Here is a 17761-nt window from a genome sequence, read left to right on the forward strand (position 1 = left end):
GACGGTGCAAGATGTGACGAATCGTCACATTTTTCTGGCCTGTGGCAGAGGTACTATGCTGGCTTGCCGCATGGAACTCTGGGTAGGAGAGTGGTCTGTTCGGTCAGACGCCAGTCAGCTGGTACACAGGACGAATTATAGATGTTCATCAGCGTGAAGTTTTTGTTTGTTGTCTATGCAAGGTGCCAAGTTAGTGCTATATTTAGCAGCATTTTATAACCAACACAAACTTGGGTACATTTCCTTGTTGATTTCCACGAAGACCTTGTTTTGACACGTACAAAAAAATTTAAGTTGGTATTGATTAATAGAAATGGTCACTGTCAACCTAATTTTGCCCGACAGTCAGTTTTACAAGATTTAACGTTGGTGTCAATTTCATTATTTCATTAAAATAACACCAGTCCTGTAAACAAATGACCTGGCGTTATGGTATTGTACGTGAATTCGCAAAATGGCGTTCAAGTGTTTGAGACCCGTGAAGATCCGGGGTAGAATAGGTCACTATAAACTCACTCACTCACTCAAGTGTTTGGAAGACTCCAGGAACGAACACCGCCAGGCATCAGGCTGTCTTACTGCAGGTCCTGGCTGTTGTGTCATACTTCAACCACGCGAATTTCGTGCAGCTCGTGCACTACAGTCGGTCCTACTTACGACAGAGCCTTAGCCTTGTTATAAAACTTGGACCAGCTGTAGGGCTAGCCGGCGGGTTGATCTTGGAACGGCAGGTGGAGAGTCGAACATTAGACAGAGAATTCACAAACTGGATTTTGAGTGAGTGAGTATGATTTTACGCCGTTTTTAATCAATGTTCAAGCTATATCACGGCGCGAGATACCAGAAATGGTCGTCAAACTTACGTATTCGGATTAACGAGCCAATGTTCCAACCACTGGGCTACCCCATCACCCCGGACCTTGGTAAGAGTGCAATGTTCCAGAGTAGATTGGGCCTGGGGCGTTTGGACTGCAATCTGCTTTAATATTTGCATGAAATATGTAAGAGATGGAAAACATTTTAAAATAGATAATCCTTTTAAAGTCTAATCAGTGGACATTATATCCAGTGTTTCATAGTCTGTGATAAGGAGGGGCCAACAAACCAACATGTTGATGGCAGAACCCCCTCAAGGAGTCCCCAGGTCTTCGACATGAGTATAGGGTCGATTGATCTGGGGGAAAACTGTCCGAAATAGAGCTCAAACAACGAATCGGGTTGCTGCGAACCACAGGGGTTCGAATCACTGTTTGGACAATCTTTTTTAAACATAAAAATCTAGACTTTTGCAAATCATATATTGTTTCTATACGTTATGATTAACATATATTTCAAATTTCAAGGTATATTTTATGTAATGAGCGTAGCGGTAGAATTTTCTAAGATCTTTATTTCTTCACCGATTTCGTTCAAATTTGATATTCAGTGCGTGAGTTTAGTTTTATGCCGCTTTTAGCAATATTCCAGCAATACCAGATATATACCAGAAATGGACGCTAGCCTGCCCACCCAAACCCGTTCGCCACCCCCTACGACAAGCATGGGTTGCTGAAGATGAATTTCGCGAGAGCCGACCTGGCGAAGGTTTGTTCGCAGTGCCACTCAGATTTTTTAGGAAATAATACAGACAAATTGACAGATCTGAAACTTAAAAAAAATATAATATATAAAAGAACTCCTTCTACCTCTTTCAGAGTACCTCTGCATCAATTGTGTTGCCAAGTTTAAACGGTTAGATAATTTAGGAAGCGAAAGTGAGTTGTGATTGGTTCGCTCAACTTCCCAGCGTAGACACCTGATTGGCTAAAAAGCCGGTCAAGGGAGGTAATAAAATCATCGGGCCAAGCCGTGGATGCATCCAGTGTATAGTGGAGAGTGATCGTAACGTATACCCTGGAGATAATCGAGGACGTGACTGAGGTAAAGTATCGCAATCAGATTATTGAAAACACAGTTATTCCTTTCCTTCACGGGGCGGTGGGGTAGCCTAGTGGTTAAAGCGTTCACTCGTCACGCCGAAGACTCGGGTTCGATTCCCCACATGGGTACAATGTGTGAAACCCATTTCTGGTGTTCCCCGCCGTGATATTGCTGTAATATTGCTAAAAAAGCGGCGTAAAACCATACTCACTCACTCATGCCTTTCCTTCACGCCAATCCTGACACAGAATTCATTTTCCAAGATGACAATGCTCGCCCACATCGTGCTATTGTTGATGAGAAAGCCAAGCAAGAGCACAGAATTGAGTCCCTTCCGTGACCAAGTCAGAATCCTGATCTCAACCCGATAGAGCATGTATTGGGTGAGATCGGTAGACAAGTAAACCGTCTAATCTAGTGCTCTCAATGAGGCGAAGATGTCAGCAGGTGATAAACAGCCGAGGTGGTTACACCCATTACTGAGGGTCATTATGTCAGGTTTTGACTTGTGAAAACTGTCATCAAAAAGTCCATAGTTTACAGTTTGTGGGAACAGTCACATACCCCACCTTACTATTAAAAGTTTTCCTGTGTGCCCAAACTTTGTTAGATCTTTATTTGCCCATAAAATTGCCATTTCAACATTATGCAGATTAAAAGTACGCCATAATGACTTGAGTTTGTCTTGTAATGGTGATTAGTACATTTGACGTATTGCTTGATAGGAATCCAACAATATGTGTGTCATCATAAAGCGTTTGCAGTGAAAATGGTACTTCTTGTTCCATAATGTCAGAAAGTATGGGGTTGCTTGACTTTACCATCAGTATATATGATGGCCGTAATCTTGCATGATTTAAAAGTGTATTATAACGTAATAAGTCGGAGAGAGTGATATACATGTATTTACAAAATGACCCCATGAAAATTCATTAGCAATTCGCCCGACTGGGTTTTTACTAGCCACGGGCTAGCGGATTAGTGGCTATTTCGAACACTGGCTACAAGTATATTCTTCAGTGCTGCGTGTATTCTTGGATTCACAAGAGAAGGGGTGGTGGGGTAGCCCAGTGGTTGAAGCGTTCGCTCGTCACGCCGAAGGCCCGGGTTCGATTCCCCACATTGGTACAATGTGTGAAGTGTATTTCTGGTGTCCCCCGCCGTGATATTGCTGGAATATTGCTAAAAGCTGCGTAAAAAACCAACTCACCCACTTACTCACAAGGCAGGGTTCTACTCCGGGCATTCCAAGAAACTTGGTATACGCACCAGTAATGGAACGCCATCTTTCTACATGTACAATATATATGTCTATTTGGTGGCTGATAATTTCTATCTTCTTTTCAACCGTCTGAAGCATGATTATGCTTTGCAAACTTTTTTTGTCGATAAAACCCCTGATACCCATAGTGATATGTATTCTTTTAAGACGTTTTATGTTACTCAGTACTTAATATTCCTTCACAGCACATGTATTGATTTATCATTCTCAAATACAGTATTGACCTGTCACGAGAAGCTTGTCAGGAGCACCATTAAAAATCAACCATAGATGTTTTCCATCAAGACCGACCTCCTTGGGTGTCACGACACACCTTGAGCTTTTGACCAGCGAACAATATCAATGCATCGGGTGTGATCTCCCCTTGTGGTATCACCGTTGGACGTGAGCCAGGAACCAACGACTGATCGTCAGATGCTTGGTTGGCATTTTAGAAGATGCTATTTGATGAACATGGAGATTTTTCTGGGTCACATCTTCTTTTTATTCTTGAGCACAACGTTTCTTTCAGGGCATGTACTGGCCCCATCATCAGGTAAACAGCTGGGACCATCCTCAACCGCAATCGTGAACAGTCGTGTCATTCCGGCATAGCCTACGGAAAAGAGCGAGAGACGATCCATAACGGATCTCCATGGAGACCGCTGTTTACACGACGCCATTTTGGTTGTTGCTGCTACACTTCGTTTCCTCGTCAGTGTTTGCATTTCGCTCTTTATCCCGCACGTATCCCACGTTCTGCACGATGTATGCTTCTGTTGCTTTGGCCTATCATCAAGGTATCCAGTGATGGTGTCTGTGTGAATATGGTTTTGTTTTTCATCTTGATTATCTTAATTTCAGTTTGATTCTTTTTGACCGATTGTATTCCAAAACTTGAAATTGTGTCTTGAAGATATGATAACAATAAAAAGTTAAACAGAATGACTGACATACTCAGTGAAAAATACAAATTTCATTCGGTGATCCCTCGTTTGTGTTACAAATGATCAAATGTTTTTCTTTTGAGAAGCGAACGTGTACTGAAAGGACGCTTTGGAAAATCCCATGTTGGTAATTTCAGCGAAGTGATTTCTGTCATAAATATCCTATGTAGCATTTAAATTCCAATGGTAGAATCATCTTAAAACTTTAGTGTTAACAGTAAATTCCGATCAGCGTCCTCGTACTTAACTATAGTAGCTCTGATAAGTTCAGAACAAAACTGTACTTTATTACACTTATACATGGTGGTAGATCGAACTGTAAATTACATCATACAGTTAATCATAGTGGTTGTGTAGGTTTTCATCTACCAGCATGTAAGTAACAGTTGTATCAAGGAGAGAATTTGTCTTTCATGTCCCAAAATGACCATAACCTCAAAGAAAGTATTGAAAAACACAAGATAAACCAAACCAAACCAAAACAAACAAACGGCCAGCAATAAAATAAAACAAAAACCCAGTCAGTCCATTTTCGTGTAAAGTCTACAGTCAATGAGTCTTTACTATACAACTCACACTTTGCTAAGAATCACAAAAATGTACTTAAACGTAGATTAATCATTTGAAATTGTATCCATTTAAAACTGGATAAATTATAATATCGACACCCCTCTTTAGACAAACAGTCACTTTAATCTAACCTTATGCACCTGAGTAACCATAAAAATGGTTTTCATGGCACCAGTCAGCCATTTTGCAAATCATGGAACGAGTCACTGACAAGTACACAACACCTGTCAATAGCAGGTATGTGTTCCACAAGATGAAATTACTAACTGAAACCTAGGATCCATGCTTAAAATAAGCTTAGATATTTAAACCAAATTTGACCCCACATAATAGTTTCTGTTGAATCCATGATTTGATCCTTAGCGAAGTGTGAATAGTATATTTAGACAATATATTGAGATTCCACTCTAGCAGCTACCACAGTGGCGATCGATATGTATCTTTATTTGTGTATTTATTCCAGCTGTGGACGATCTCCACAGGTTTAGGACCTACCAGGCCCCCGTCTCCCAAAAGTCTCTCCCAGTCCCTGATCCTGTAGGTCATCCATAGGTCCCAGTTGATTTAGTGTCCTATAAGAACAAAGAAATCTCGAGAAGCAGTTTGAAACGAGTTATTGTTTTGATAAATATGGAATTTTATGAAAAGATATCAAGAAAAACTTGTTAAAAATTCTTTAGGCATGAAAGTCAGGAAAGTATAGTCACTGTGCGGGCTATCTGTTCGAGAGACCCACACGTATACCGTTCAAACAAGTTCTTGTCATCCCAACACGAGATACGTTCTATTCGTTACTATCCAATTAGATAATCTTTGTGACATGACTGATAAAAAAGTGACACTTCTTATAATCAGTACACATTTTAGCAACTAACGCAATGGAAATATCTACGTGAAACAGTGTACAAAGGACTTTTTCATGTCTTCCACCTGAAAGCTACTTCGTTTTCTGTTATTACTGATTTCAATGTTTTAACGAAATCTTTTTCCACTCTAAAAGCGTTCTGGTGTCTTCACGATCACCGTCAACCCCCTCTACACCCTGCCCGACCCCCTGACCTCACTCCCCGTCCCTGCCTCCAGAGCCCGTCCTCAAGTTGTGGAGATCGATCTTGGTGAAGAATCCAAGCAGCCCCAGTCGTGCTCGGCTGTCCTTGTGTCTTGTGTGAAGTACATGTTCCAGAGTTTCTTCACACAGACATAGACTTTGGATGTGTGTGTTGTGTTGTGTGAACTGCTAGTTTTTGGACCTTTTGGATAAACTGTTTTGACTGTTTTGGCTAATTGTTGATAATATATTTTATTGTTTGATATCATGATATAAGTAAAACGCATGTATAAACGTTGTTGCCTCAAGAAAGGGTCTTATACATTCGTACTTTACTCCAGGAACAGACCATTTGATATTCAGGTGTTGGGACTAGGATTTTATGGAAACAAATCAGCTGGCCCAGAAAATTAAAGAAACAGATAATTATGTTACACATAATTATGTTATAAGTCAGCACAAAAGAGTTGTCTGCCACTAAAGTTACATTGCTGCACTGTGGTTTCCTTAAGAACATGTTCAGACGATTAGTTTGAAGTTCAAAATCCCAGTAACCCCCTCCTCCCCCGAAATTTAAATGGTCGGTTCCAAATGTCATCTCCTGAATTTTGTCTCCACTCCAAGACTCCTGTCATGTGTAGTAAGTACTCAGCGTCATTTCAACCATTGACACGAGACCACGTCTACACATACAAAGTTATATTTAAAGAAATTTCTTTACATACATATTTCAAAATTACAGTATTATCTATTATCGAAAATATCACACCAAATTTAGAAATATACAGTAACCTACTTATTTAAAGTCAGATATCAGTTCTTGCTACCACTGAACAAAGTGTACTCTGAAAAAGACCACTAAGATCTGATTTTAATGCGATTGTCGTGAGACAATTTGAAGGATCAGGTGGTGATCACTTAGTTGATTGCATGTCACTGTAACCCCGGCTTGGGTCGTGGCTCATGATATCAATCACTGTCTTTCTGTAATTTCCTGGCACAGTATATCCCTGTATCTGATACTAGCCGTAAGACCTGACTAAAGGAGTGGTTGATAATTTGGGGATCGCAGTCTTGTCGCAGTCTCTCTGTGGCGCAACCCAGTTTGCCTGTGGTTCAAGTATGCAGAAATTGACTATTACTTCTTCCCACCCCAATGCCTTACATCATTAATCTCAACTAGATTATATTTGAAGAAAAAAAGTGACACCTGTTTGATATTGTAGTTATGTAGTGTGATGCATTGCCAATGTTTATTGTAACTGACAACGTTCCAAACTTACCACGTAGGACGGTACAGGTACAGGCTTTAGTTTCAACCTGAATTGAGTAGACATTTGGAACCCTGTTTTCGTCGTAAATATAGGAGAACTATATTTCTATTTTGGAACAAGATGATACTTTTGTTACTTTCTTTTAAAAACATTTGAGAACAATTTCTGTGTACAGCAAGTATTGTTATCTCCCATTTAACAGCAGCTTGTGTGAAATATATGGTAATCTTGCATTTCGCACACAACTTTCAAAGGACGGCTGGTTAGTCATCTCAATGGCCCAGAAAGTATTTCAAGGCCCAGCCGAAATGGCTTAGCAATGTTGGGCAGATTTTTAGGGACCCTGATGAACTGGTTGGCAAAGGGAGAAAGAAAACTCTAAACTTCACTCCATCTGTTTGACATTATCGTAAGTATGTCAAACTATAAACATCCATTCTGAAGTAAATTTATGTTGCCTAGCAACCGTTACTGTGCCTACAACAGTTTTTTTTAACAGTTTTGTGATGGAAACATTCAAGTAGTCACTAAACTTTGGATGAAAATAATATCTTTCTAATTTTCAGAGTACGTGGTCATAAAATTTTGAAGCGAAATAACATAGTCAGTTGTTCCATTTGATTACATGAATACGGACCCGTGAAGGTCCGGGTTAGAATTGGTGTCCAATAACTAGGGCTGCGAAATATAACCGGTTTAGCGGTATATACCGGTTCAGACATGAAAACGATACGTATTGCGATACGCTAATTGAAAACCGGTATTTTGACTTGCATTCGAAAAGACTTTGTAACACTCGGAAATCTTCGGATATTTCCGTTTTATAAATTGTTCCTTTCCTTTTTTTATTTGTGCCAAATATTATTTACATTTTTATTTTGTCATGATTAAAAGTTGTTATTAAAGCTTAATCAAGCATGGTGATTTTGTTTTGTTTTGTTTTTGCTTTATAAATCAAGCATTAACTCGATTATAAGTAGTTTTTTGTTAAAAAAGAACTTCTTGCAATATATTGCAATACATATCGCAAAATATGCTTTCGCATCGCAATATATTGCAATATGAAAATTCTCTGCAATACCCAGCCCTACCAATAACCCATGCTTGACACATGTTATCGTGTCACAATTGCGTAGAGTGATGCCCATGATGTTGATCACTGGATTGTCTGGTCCAGACTCGATCACCTACAGACCGCCGCCATATAAAGAATCGGCTTCACACATTGCTGGTGTTTCCCGAAGATATATTGTGATGTATGATAACCTATTTATTGTCCCGGTGTACATATCACGTGATCATTACTTTCTTGTTTCAGTTGACAAACACTTCTCCACACAATCGTAAAGGTTGTCAAGACTGGAGACGGTTTGCAACCAACTGAAATGGAAGTCGCAGACATGGAAGAAACGTGAAAACGACAAAACTGAATCGACTACACTGTGTCCTCTAAGATTTTCAGAATAAAAATGAATCGTTCATAACGTATTTCGTTTTTATCTTCCATCATATCGTGTTACATATGATCTCTCTTTGAAGATCCGGGTTAGAATTGGTCTTCAGCAACCCATTCTTGTCGTAAAAGGTGACTAACGGGATCGGGTGGTCAGACTCGCCGACTTGACTGACGCATGTCATCATGTCCTAATTTCGTAGATCGATGCTCATGCTGTTGATCACTGGAATTTCTGGTCCAGCCTGGATTATTTACATACCACCGCCACATATTTGGACTATTGCTGATTGTGGTGTTAAACAACAAACAAAGAAAACAAAATACACAGACCCCTAGTCCACTGAATCTGCCGTCGTCCTCTTTAAGTAGTGGCATTTTTCTGGGAAGGAAGGATGATGTAAAGGGTTAGCATCATGATAAAGACACAGTAATCCGTAGCGTGGTGGGCCATCACAGTATCTACATCTACAACCAACCGTTATATTAATATCAATATCAAAGTTGGCAGAACTCAGACCATTAGTCTAATTATTATGTTGTTATGGCAACTTCCTGACATTTTCTTGTGAGACTCGTCCTCAACATCCTTCCAAAAGGTCTTCATCGCAATCCACATGAATCCCGATTCACTTTGCACATCCGTGAGGTGCGTGGTCGTGTCTGGTGACCATGAAATAAACGTTAAAGAACCAATAAACTTTGCTTGTTGTTACTCTTTTAACCGTTACATATGAAAGATTTGTGGTTAGTCTTAAGCGGAACACCAAATTTATTCTTTAACAACTTGTGGTTAATTAATACCGAGCGATTAAAAGTGGCCAAAAAGTCGCCTGCTTCCCTCTCGCCCGCCAACGAAACCACAGACAGGTTACGTAACTCTGTCGCCAGAGCACTGCTGTGACGTCATATGAGGAACGATTTTCAGTTAGTTGTATAGAAAGTGTGTAGTACGCTCATCATTTTGATGATTTTCGACATCAACGACCGACATGCCGAATCGTTGCTTTGTCGCCAATTGCTCCTAGGGTCGGGCGATGGTGTCACCATGCACAGATTTCCACAGGACCCCGCAGTTCGTGCTAAATGGATTATGTTTGTGAGTGTTTAAGCGTTGTGGAAGCCTGAAACCATATCTTACTTGTGTTCAGATCGCTTCACGGAAGTTAAAGAATCACAACTACTTACTAGTTGTAGTAAAATATGTATATGATTGATGACCATAAAGATTTTCCATGACACAACTTGTAACATAACGATTTCTTCCTCGGAAGTGAGGTGGGGGTCAAGTCACAATAATATTGTAAGTAGTATTATATTGATTATTCACCTCGCTGCCAGAGAGAGAATTGTTATGTTATACGCTATATGTCATGCAAAATCCTATTATTATCAATCAAATACATATTTACTAATAGTAGAAAGTAGTTTTGATTTTAGTAACTCGGTGAAAACAAACCTAAATAGCATTTATCCTCAGACTGGCTGATGTTCCTAACAGGGTTAGCGCCATTTTGAAAATCGTAAAGTCTGTTAGAATTAATGAGATTATAGTTTGTTTTCATCAAGTTAGAAAATCAAAACTACTTTCTACTCGTAGATAAATATGTATTGGAATCATAACCAAACGGATTTTGCATGACACAACTTATAACATAACGATTTCTTCCACGGAAGCGAGGTGGGGGTCGAAGTCACAATACTGAGCGATAAATTTCTTGCTGCATTCAAATGGTTAATGTCCACTCACCAGTATGTAGATACTGGTCAATGTGCGTCTTTATATTTGGTCTTATAATCCTAATTAGTTTATTATCATACTTGTATGCATTTTGAAACTAAATAAAAAGCAGACGATCTGCTGATACTTCTAGTGAATTTATAACAGAACTGTAATATCTAGACATTTTATAGTTTGCCAATGTGAATCATAATTCGCACACACACCCTAGTGTATGTTGTCTGTCTCATTACACTTCACGGCGAAAAACAATGATTCTGTTGAATGCTACGACAAATGAATAAAAACAACATGCAAATATTAAAATTAAAACAGATTAAAGTTATAAGAACAATATCAGGCCATTACCTTGTTCGAGGAATGTATCCATCAATATTCACAAACTGCTCCAAATGATGTGTGTTTTAACATTTTAAAATACGAAAAAGTGATAAATCTTTTCAGGTATTGGTGTATAGTCTCATTGGTCACCCAAGATAGCACACCTGGCAACTAATTGCATAATGTCCGCCTTTCTTTAAAAACAGTAAATTAGTTAGCCAATAATGGGCAATCAATCAATGTATTGCCGGTTAATCCTTTGAAAGAAGGACGTTGTTTTTACGCAGACACCGACACGACAGAGTGTATTCAGTATAGATTAGTAAATCTACATACATAAACACTACCTTTTGACAATTCCGCTGTGTAAGATAAAAGTAATTAATCAATCAGCGTGTTATCGGTTAATCTTTTGATCGATGTTTATAATGTTGAATATTTACTCCAGACACAAGAAACGCCAAATGGGAACCTTTGTCGGGTAATCTAAGTGTGTTACCACTAATTATACCTGTTATAAATTCATTAACTGACCATCAAGTGAATGATGACAAATAACATGTAGGTTTATACCACCTAACACGGGTTACAACAAGGGAGTATTAATTGCTGTATTGCATGTGAAAACTTATGGGCCGACACTGTTTTGAGAATACAAACAGATTTTTACATGACATGATTAAATATCGAGGTAAAAAAACATAGAAATGGGATCAAATTGGATCAGTCATTATAAAAATAGGGCCTAACGACACCAATCGATTTTGACAGAATCGTCTATGAAAACAAGTTGTAACTCGGAAACTAGGCAAAGCAGGAGAGAAAATTAAATGACAGTAGATTGTGAGAACATATAGCTTTCATTTTCCACAACAATTGTCACGATTTCAGGTTTATACAAGCCTGTAAACAAGATAATTTACCCCCTAAAATGTAGATGAATTCTGCATCGGCCCTCAAAGCTATTCCTCATATGACGTCACAGAGACGCGCCGCTCTGATTGGTTGAAATTTCGTTCGCGGGTGAGAATTGTGCACTGTTGTCAAAAAAGTCGGTTTAAGTCAATTAAAGGTCGAAATGAGTAGATTTAATGACGGGGTTTCATTTATAACGATGCTAGTTAGTGATTTATGCATTTGTACCCCCTAGGGTTTATGTGACCTTTAACCCAGTGTCAACCAGGTGTTGGGTGTTGATTTGGTGTTGGCCCAGTTATGGTATGGTGTGGTATCTTGACTGGTCCACACCATACTGTGCAAGGTCGCTGGAAGGTGGGAGTACTATATCAGAGCAACATACTGACACCCCTTGCCATTTTCAAAGTTTATAGGTCAATATTTTGTTTTGCCAGGACGAAAACACCTATGTTCACAAATTGCCAATGTTCACATCCAGCAGCACAACATCAATAAAATACCACTGGCCAGCACTAATCCATAACCTGTCTCTTACTGAGCACGTATGGGGCATGACAGAGATATGTTCGTAACTGTAGTATTCCACCAAAAACGTTGACCGAACTTGGTCATGCAGGTGATGCAAGAGTAGCAGGAAAGATTTCCTCAAATCGCCATTGGGAGAGGTTTTTTTAAACAGTATATGTGTTGACATTCCGTTTACGTCCATTCAAGTTTCAGTGTCAGTGTTCTGTAATTATTGATAACAAACAGCACCTGGTAATAGACATTGGGTTTAAAATCTTGCAGAAAATATTCAAACTGAAAAATATGAATCCAAAGTTTTACTCTACATTTCTACCTCACTGCATGCACCTGAACTGAAACAGTAATACACAAGATAAAACATGAAATTCAAGCCCTTCTTGTCTTTAAAAATAAAGGTTCAACATTCAGGGGGTTCGCTCACGTCTTCTAATGTGATATTGTACTCACATTTTTAACATACCAAATATTCCACTCGGAATTTCACATGCCTCATGATGTTCGAGGTTCTGTGACTGGGCTCAGTCAGTTACTTTTTACAGTAGCACATTTCAAATCACACAGTTCTATTCCCAATGAGACTGTACAGACTAACTAATTTTCTGATAGGCAATCAGATATGTATTAGTCATATCTTATCTATTACACATAGTGAGTGAGTGAGTTAGTTTTACACACTATTTACCAATATTCCATCAATCTCACCACAGGGGACACCAGAAATTGGCATCACACATTGTACCTACGTGGGGAGTCGAACCTGGACCTTTGGCGTGACGAGCGAACGCTTCAACCACTAGGCAACCCAACCGACCAGAACATAATCTGACCCATCACGATGTCCAACACTTTTGCTATTTCTCAAAAGAAACATGCCTAAACCCAGTTTGAACCTTTGAAAACCTTTTCATAACCAGCAGTATACATGCATATGGAATTATATTGAGACGCCTATATACTTACAGCTGTATACCATCGGATAGGAAATTTAATTGCTACGTTTATTTGTAATTTTGTAGCAGTACGTAGACCCGCAATTCTCGCACAACGTACACTTTTCAACCTTATTGGAAAAAAAACAACCTCGCCATCCAGGTTTGAATCTTTGAAAACGTTTTAATCAGCAATCAGCAATATATACAGTATATGGAATTGTATTGGTAACACCAGCTGTGGTAATTTAAAACTGAACCGAGAGTTGGTGTTTTGTTTGTTGTTTAACACCGCAGTCGGCAATAAGACGGAGCTTTGTAAATACTCAAATCTGGACCAGAAAATCCAAAGATCGCAACGCAGACAATTGAGATCGATGACCTGTCAAGCAAGTCAGCGAGCCTGAGCACTCGGTCATGTTAGTTGTCAATGCATTTGTCGATAAAATTCCTAGACCCTGAAACACGTCATAATATGTCTACTTATTTTAGTTGTGTAGGTTGATGTAACACCGCACTTGCCGTATTTCTTAATAGTATATGAGTTGATTTGTTATTTTCATAAACAGTTTTGGCCAGTATCAAGAACAGTTTCAAAATTCAACTGTAGATGATTTTCATCAAGACCTTTGTATAGAAAGACCTCGGGACAGAGAGGCATCGAGCTTGGACCAGGATATCAATATAACGGGGGTGGTCTCCCCTTGTGGTATCACCGTCGGGTCCCACCTGGGACGATTACGCAATCGTGATCAGTCGTGTCATTCCGGCACAGGCTGCGGAAATGAGCGAGAGACGACCTCTAACGGATCTCCATGGAGACCGCTATTTACACGACGCCATTTTGGTTGTTGATGCTACACTTTGTTTCCACGTCAGTGTTGACATTTCGCTGTTTATCCCGCACGTATCTCACGTTCTGCACGATGTATGCTTCTGTTGCTTTGGCCTATCATCAAGGTATCTAGTAGTGGCGTCTGTGGGAAGTTATTTTGTTTTTTTCTGTTCATTTCTTAATTTCAGTTTGATGCCTCCACGGGGGCTTGTAATGCTAAAAACTGCCATCAAGGTATGTCCTGTCATTGACGGGGTCTAAGCACTGTATAAAAGGATCCAGTATATGCCTTGATGGCAGTTTTTAGCATTACAAGCCCCTGAGGATGCCTCTTGGCCTGTTGTATTCCAAACTTGAATCCTGCCCTGAAGATTTGGAAACAATAAAAAGTTAAACAATTGACTGACATCCTGAGTAAAAAAAAGAAAATTCATTCGCTGATCCCTTGTTTATGTTCATGAATTACTATTTGTGTTACAAATGATCAAATGTTTTAACGAATGAGTGTTGATGGGACGCTTGAAAGTATTTCTGTAAAGGGTTTGGAAACTCCCTTATTAGTAATCTCAACGAAGTGAATTCTGTTTTTTAACATCCAATGTAACATAAATTCCTATGGTAAAATCATATTGATATGTGATTACGTATCATGACGACGGTAAATTCCGATCAATGCCCCCCTTTCTCCCTTGGCTACTTCTAGTTCAACTTCTCAGGATTCCCTGAAATATATTTCTTAGAGTATACATAATATAATAATAATATTTACAGTGGTAGTGTAGGATTTCATACACCAACTTGTAAGTAACAGTTGTGTCAAGGGGAGGTAGTTTTCATGTCCAAGACCATTTTGGCCCGACCATTTTACCTCAAAGAAAGTATAAAACCTAAACAAAACCAACCAGACAAACAACCACCTAACAATAAACAAAACACCACGAATCTTACAGTAAAGTCAGTCCATTTTCGGGTAAAGTCTACAATCAATACTATCAACACAATACATTGAGATACCACTTAAGCACCTTCCACAGTGTAAGTAACAATTGTATCAAGGAGATAAATTTTGTCATATATGACCCAATATGTCCAAGACCAATTTAAAAAATTTAAAATTATTTAAAATAAAAGCAACAGATACAACAAACTAAACCGAACCCAAGAAACAAACGGCAAACAATGAAAAACAAAACAACAATCACCATGATTCTTACAACAAAGACAGTCCATTTCGGGTTAAGTCTATAGTCAATGAGTGTATAGTATTGAGACAATCAATGAGATTGAACTGTATTGATGTTTTTTAGTGTCATATGTATTCCATTCCAGCTGTGGACGATCTCCACAGGTTTAGGACCTACCAGGCCCCCGTCTCCCAAAAGTCTCTCCCAGTCCCTGATCCTGTAGGTCATCCATAGGTCCCAGTTGATTTAGTGTCCTATAAGAACAAAGAAATCTCGAGAAGCAGTTTGAAACGAGTTATTGTTTTGATAAATATGGAATTTTATGAAAAGATATCAAGAAAAACTTATGTTAAAAACTGTTTAGGCAAGAACGTCAGGAAAGTATAGTCACTGTGCGGGCTATCTGTTCGAAAGACCCACACGTATACCGTTCAAACAAGTTCTTGTCATCCCAACACGAGATAGGTTCTATTCGTTACTATTAAATTAGATAATCTTTGTGACATGACTGATAAAAAAGTGACACTTCTTATAATCAGGACACATTTTAGCAACTAACGCAATGAAAATATCTACGTGAAACAGTGTACAAAGGACTTTTTCATGTCTTCCACCTGAAAGCTCCTTCGTTTTCAGTTATTACTGATTCCAATGTTTTAACGAAATCTTTTTCCTCTCTAAAAGCGTTCTGGTGTCTTCACGATCACCGTCAACCCCCTCTACTCCCTGCCCGACCCCCTGACCTCCCTCCCCGTCCCTGCCTCCAGAGCCCGTCCTCAAGTTGTGGAGATCGATCTTGCTGAAGAATCCAAGCAGCCCCAGTCGTGCTCGGCTGTCCTTGTGTCTTGTGTGAAGTACATGTTCCAGAGTTTCTTCACACAGACATAGACTTTGGATGTGTGTGTTGTGTTGTGTGAACTGCTAGTTTTTGGACCTTTTGGATAAACTGTTTTGACTGTTTTGAAATGTTGATAATATATTTTTTGGCTAATTGTTGATAAATATGTATAAACGTTGTTGCCTCAAAGAAAGGGTTTTATACATTCGTACTTTACTCCAGGAACCGACCATTTGATATTCAGGTGTTGGGACTAGGATTTTATGGAAACAAATCAGCTGGCCCAGAAAATTAAAGAAACAGATAATTATGTTACACATAATATTATGTTATAAGTCAGCACAAAAGAGTTGTCTACCACAAAAGTTACATTGCTGCACTGTGGTTTCCTTAAGAACATGTTCAGACGATTAGTTTGAAGTTCAAAATCCCAGTAACCCCCTCCTCCCCCGAAATTTAAATGGTCGGTTCCAAATGTCATCTCCTGAATTTTGTCTCCACTCCAAGACTCCTGTCATGTGTAGTAAGTACTCGGCGTCATTTCAACCATTGACACGAGACCACGTCTACACATACAAAGTTATATTTAAAGAAATTTCTTTACATACATATTTCAAAATTACAGTATTATCTATTATCGAAAATATCACACAAATTTAGAAATATACAGTAACCTATTTATTTAAAGTCAGATATCAGTTCTTGGTACCACTGAACAAAGTGTACTCTGAAAAAGACCACTAAGATCTGATTTTAATGCGATTGTCGTGAGACAATTTGAAGGATCAGGTGGTGATCACTTAGTTGATTGCATGTCACTGTAACCCCGGCTTGGGTCGTGGCTCATGATATCAATCACTGACTTTCTGTAATTTCCTGGCACAGTATATCCCTGTATCTGATACTAGCCGTAAGACCTGACTAAAGGAGTGGTTGATAATTTGGGGATCGCAGTCTTGTCGCAGTCTCTCTGTGGCGCAACCCAGTTTGCCTGTGGTTCAAGTATGCAGAAATTGACTATTACTTCTTCCCACCCCAATGCCTTACATCATTAATCTCAACTAGATTATATTTGAAGAAAAATAGTGACACCTGTTTGATATTGTAGTTATGTAGTGTGATGCATTGCCAATGTTTATTGTAACTGACAACGTTCCAAACTTACCACGTAGGACGGTACAGGTACAGGCTTTAGTTTCAGCCTGAATTGAGTAGACATTTGGAACCCCTGTTTTCGTCGTAAATATAGGAGAACTATATTTCTATTTTGGAACAATATGATACTTTTGTTACTTTCTTTTAAAAAACATTTGAGAACAATTTCTGTGTACAGCAAGTAATTTTATCTCCCATTTAACAGCAGCTTGTGTGAAATATATGGTAATCTTGCATTTAGCACACAACTTTCAAAGGACGGCTGGCTATTCATCCCAATGGCCCAGAAATTATTTCAAGGCCCAGCCGAAATGGCTTAGCAATGTTGGGCAGATTTTTAGGGACCCTGATGAACTGGTTTGGCAAAGGGAGAAAGAAAACTCTAAACTTCACTCCATCTATTTGACATTATCGTAAGTATGTCAAACTGTAAACAGCCATTCTGAAGTAAATTTATGTTGCCTAGCAACCGTTACTGTGCCTACAACAGGTGTTTTTACAGTTTTGTGATGGAAACATTCAAGTAGTCACTAAACTTTGGATGAAAATAATATTTTTCTAATTTTCAGAGTACGTGGTCATAACATTTTGAAGCGAAATAACATAGTCAGTTGTTTCATTTGATTACATGAATAGAACCCGTGAAGGTCCGGGTTAGAATTGGTGTCCAATAACTAGGGCTGCGCAATATAACCGGTTTAGCGGTATATACCGGTTCAGACATGAAAACGATACGTATTGCGATACGCTAATTGAAAACCGGTATTTTGAAAAGACTTCGTAACACTCGGAAATCTTCGGATATTTCCGTTTTATAAATTGTTCCTTTCCTTTTTTTA

General features: G+C 38.9%; 1 protein-coding gene and 1 long non-coding RNA gene across 3 annotated transcripts; both read left to right on the forward strand.

The window, feature by feature from the left end:
* The first annotated feature begins 651 nt into the window (after positions 1-651).
* LOC124282094 lies at positions 652-8502 on the forward strand. 2 transcript variants are annotated; one of them, XR_006900048.1, is made up of 4 exons: positions 652-781; positions 3714-3981; positions 5162-5235; positions 8339-8502. It is a non-coding gene; the product is annotated as an uncharacterized LOC124282094 (long non-coding RNA). The 2 variants fall into 2 exon arrangements; XR_006900049.1 differs by lacking the exon at positions 5162-5235.
* Positions 8503-13720: 5218 nt separating this feature from the next.
* Positions 13721-15856, forward strand: LOC124282090. Its single transcript, XM_046718064.1, has 3 exons — positions 13721-13870; positions 15075-15148; positions 15614-15856. The coding sequence occupies exons 1-3, from the start codon at positions 13726-13728 to the stop codon at positions 15815-15817; spliced, it is 423 nt and encodes a 140-aa protein (XP_046574020.1). The 5' UTR covers positions 13721-13725; the 3' UTR covers positions 15818-15856.
* Positions 15857-17761: the final 1905 nt, after the last annotated feature.

Source organism: Haliotis rubra, unplaced genomic scaffold (assembly GCF_003918875.1).
Source record: "Haliotis rubra isolate DU_JTF1 unplaced genomic scaffold, ASM391887v1 Scf292, whole genome shotgun sequence".
NCBI classification, from domain to species: domain Eukaryota; kingdom Metazoa; phylum Mollusca; class Gastropoda; order Lepetellida; family Haliotidae; genus Haliotis; species Haliotis rubra.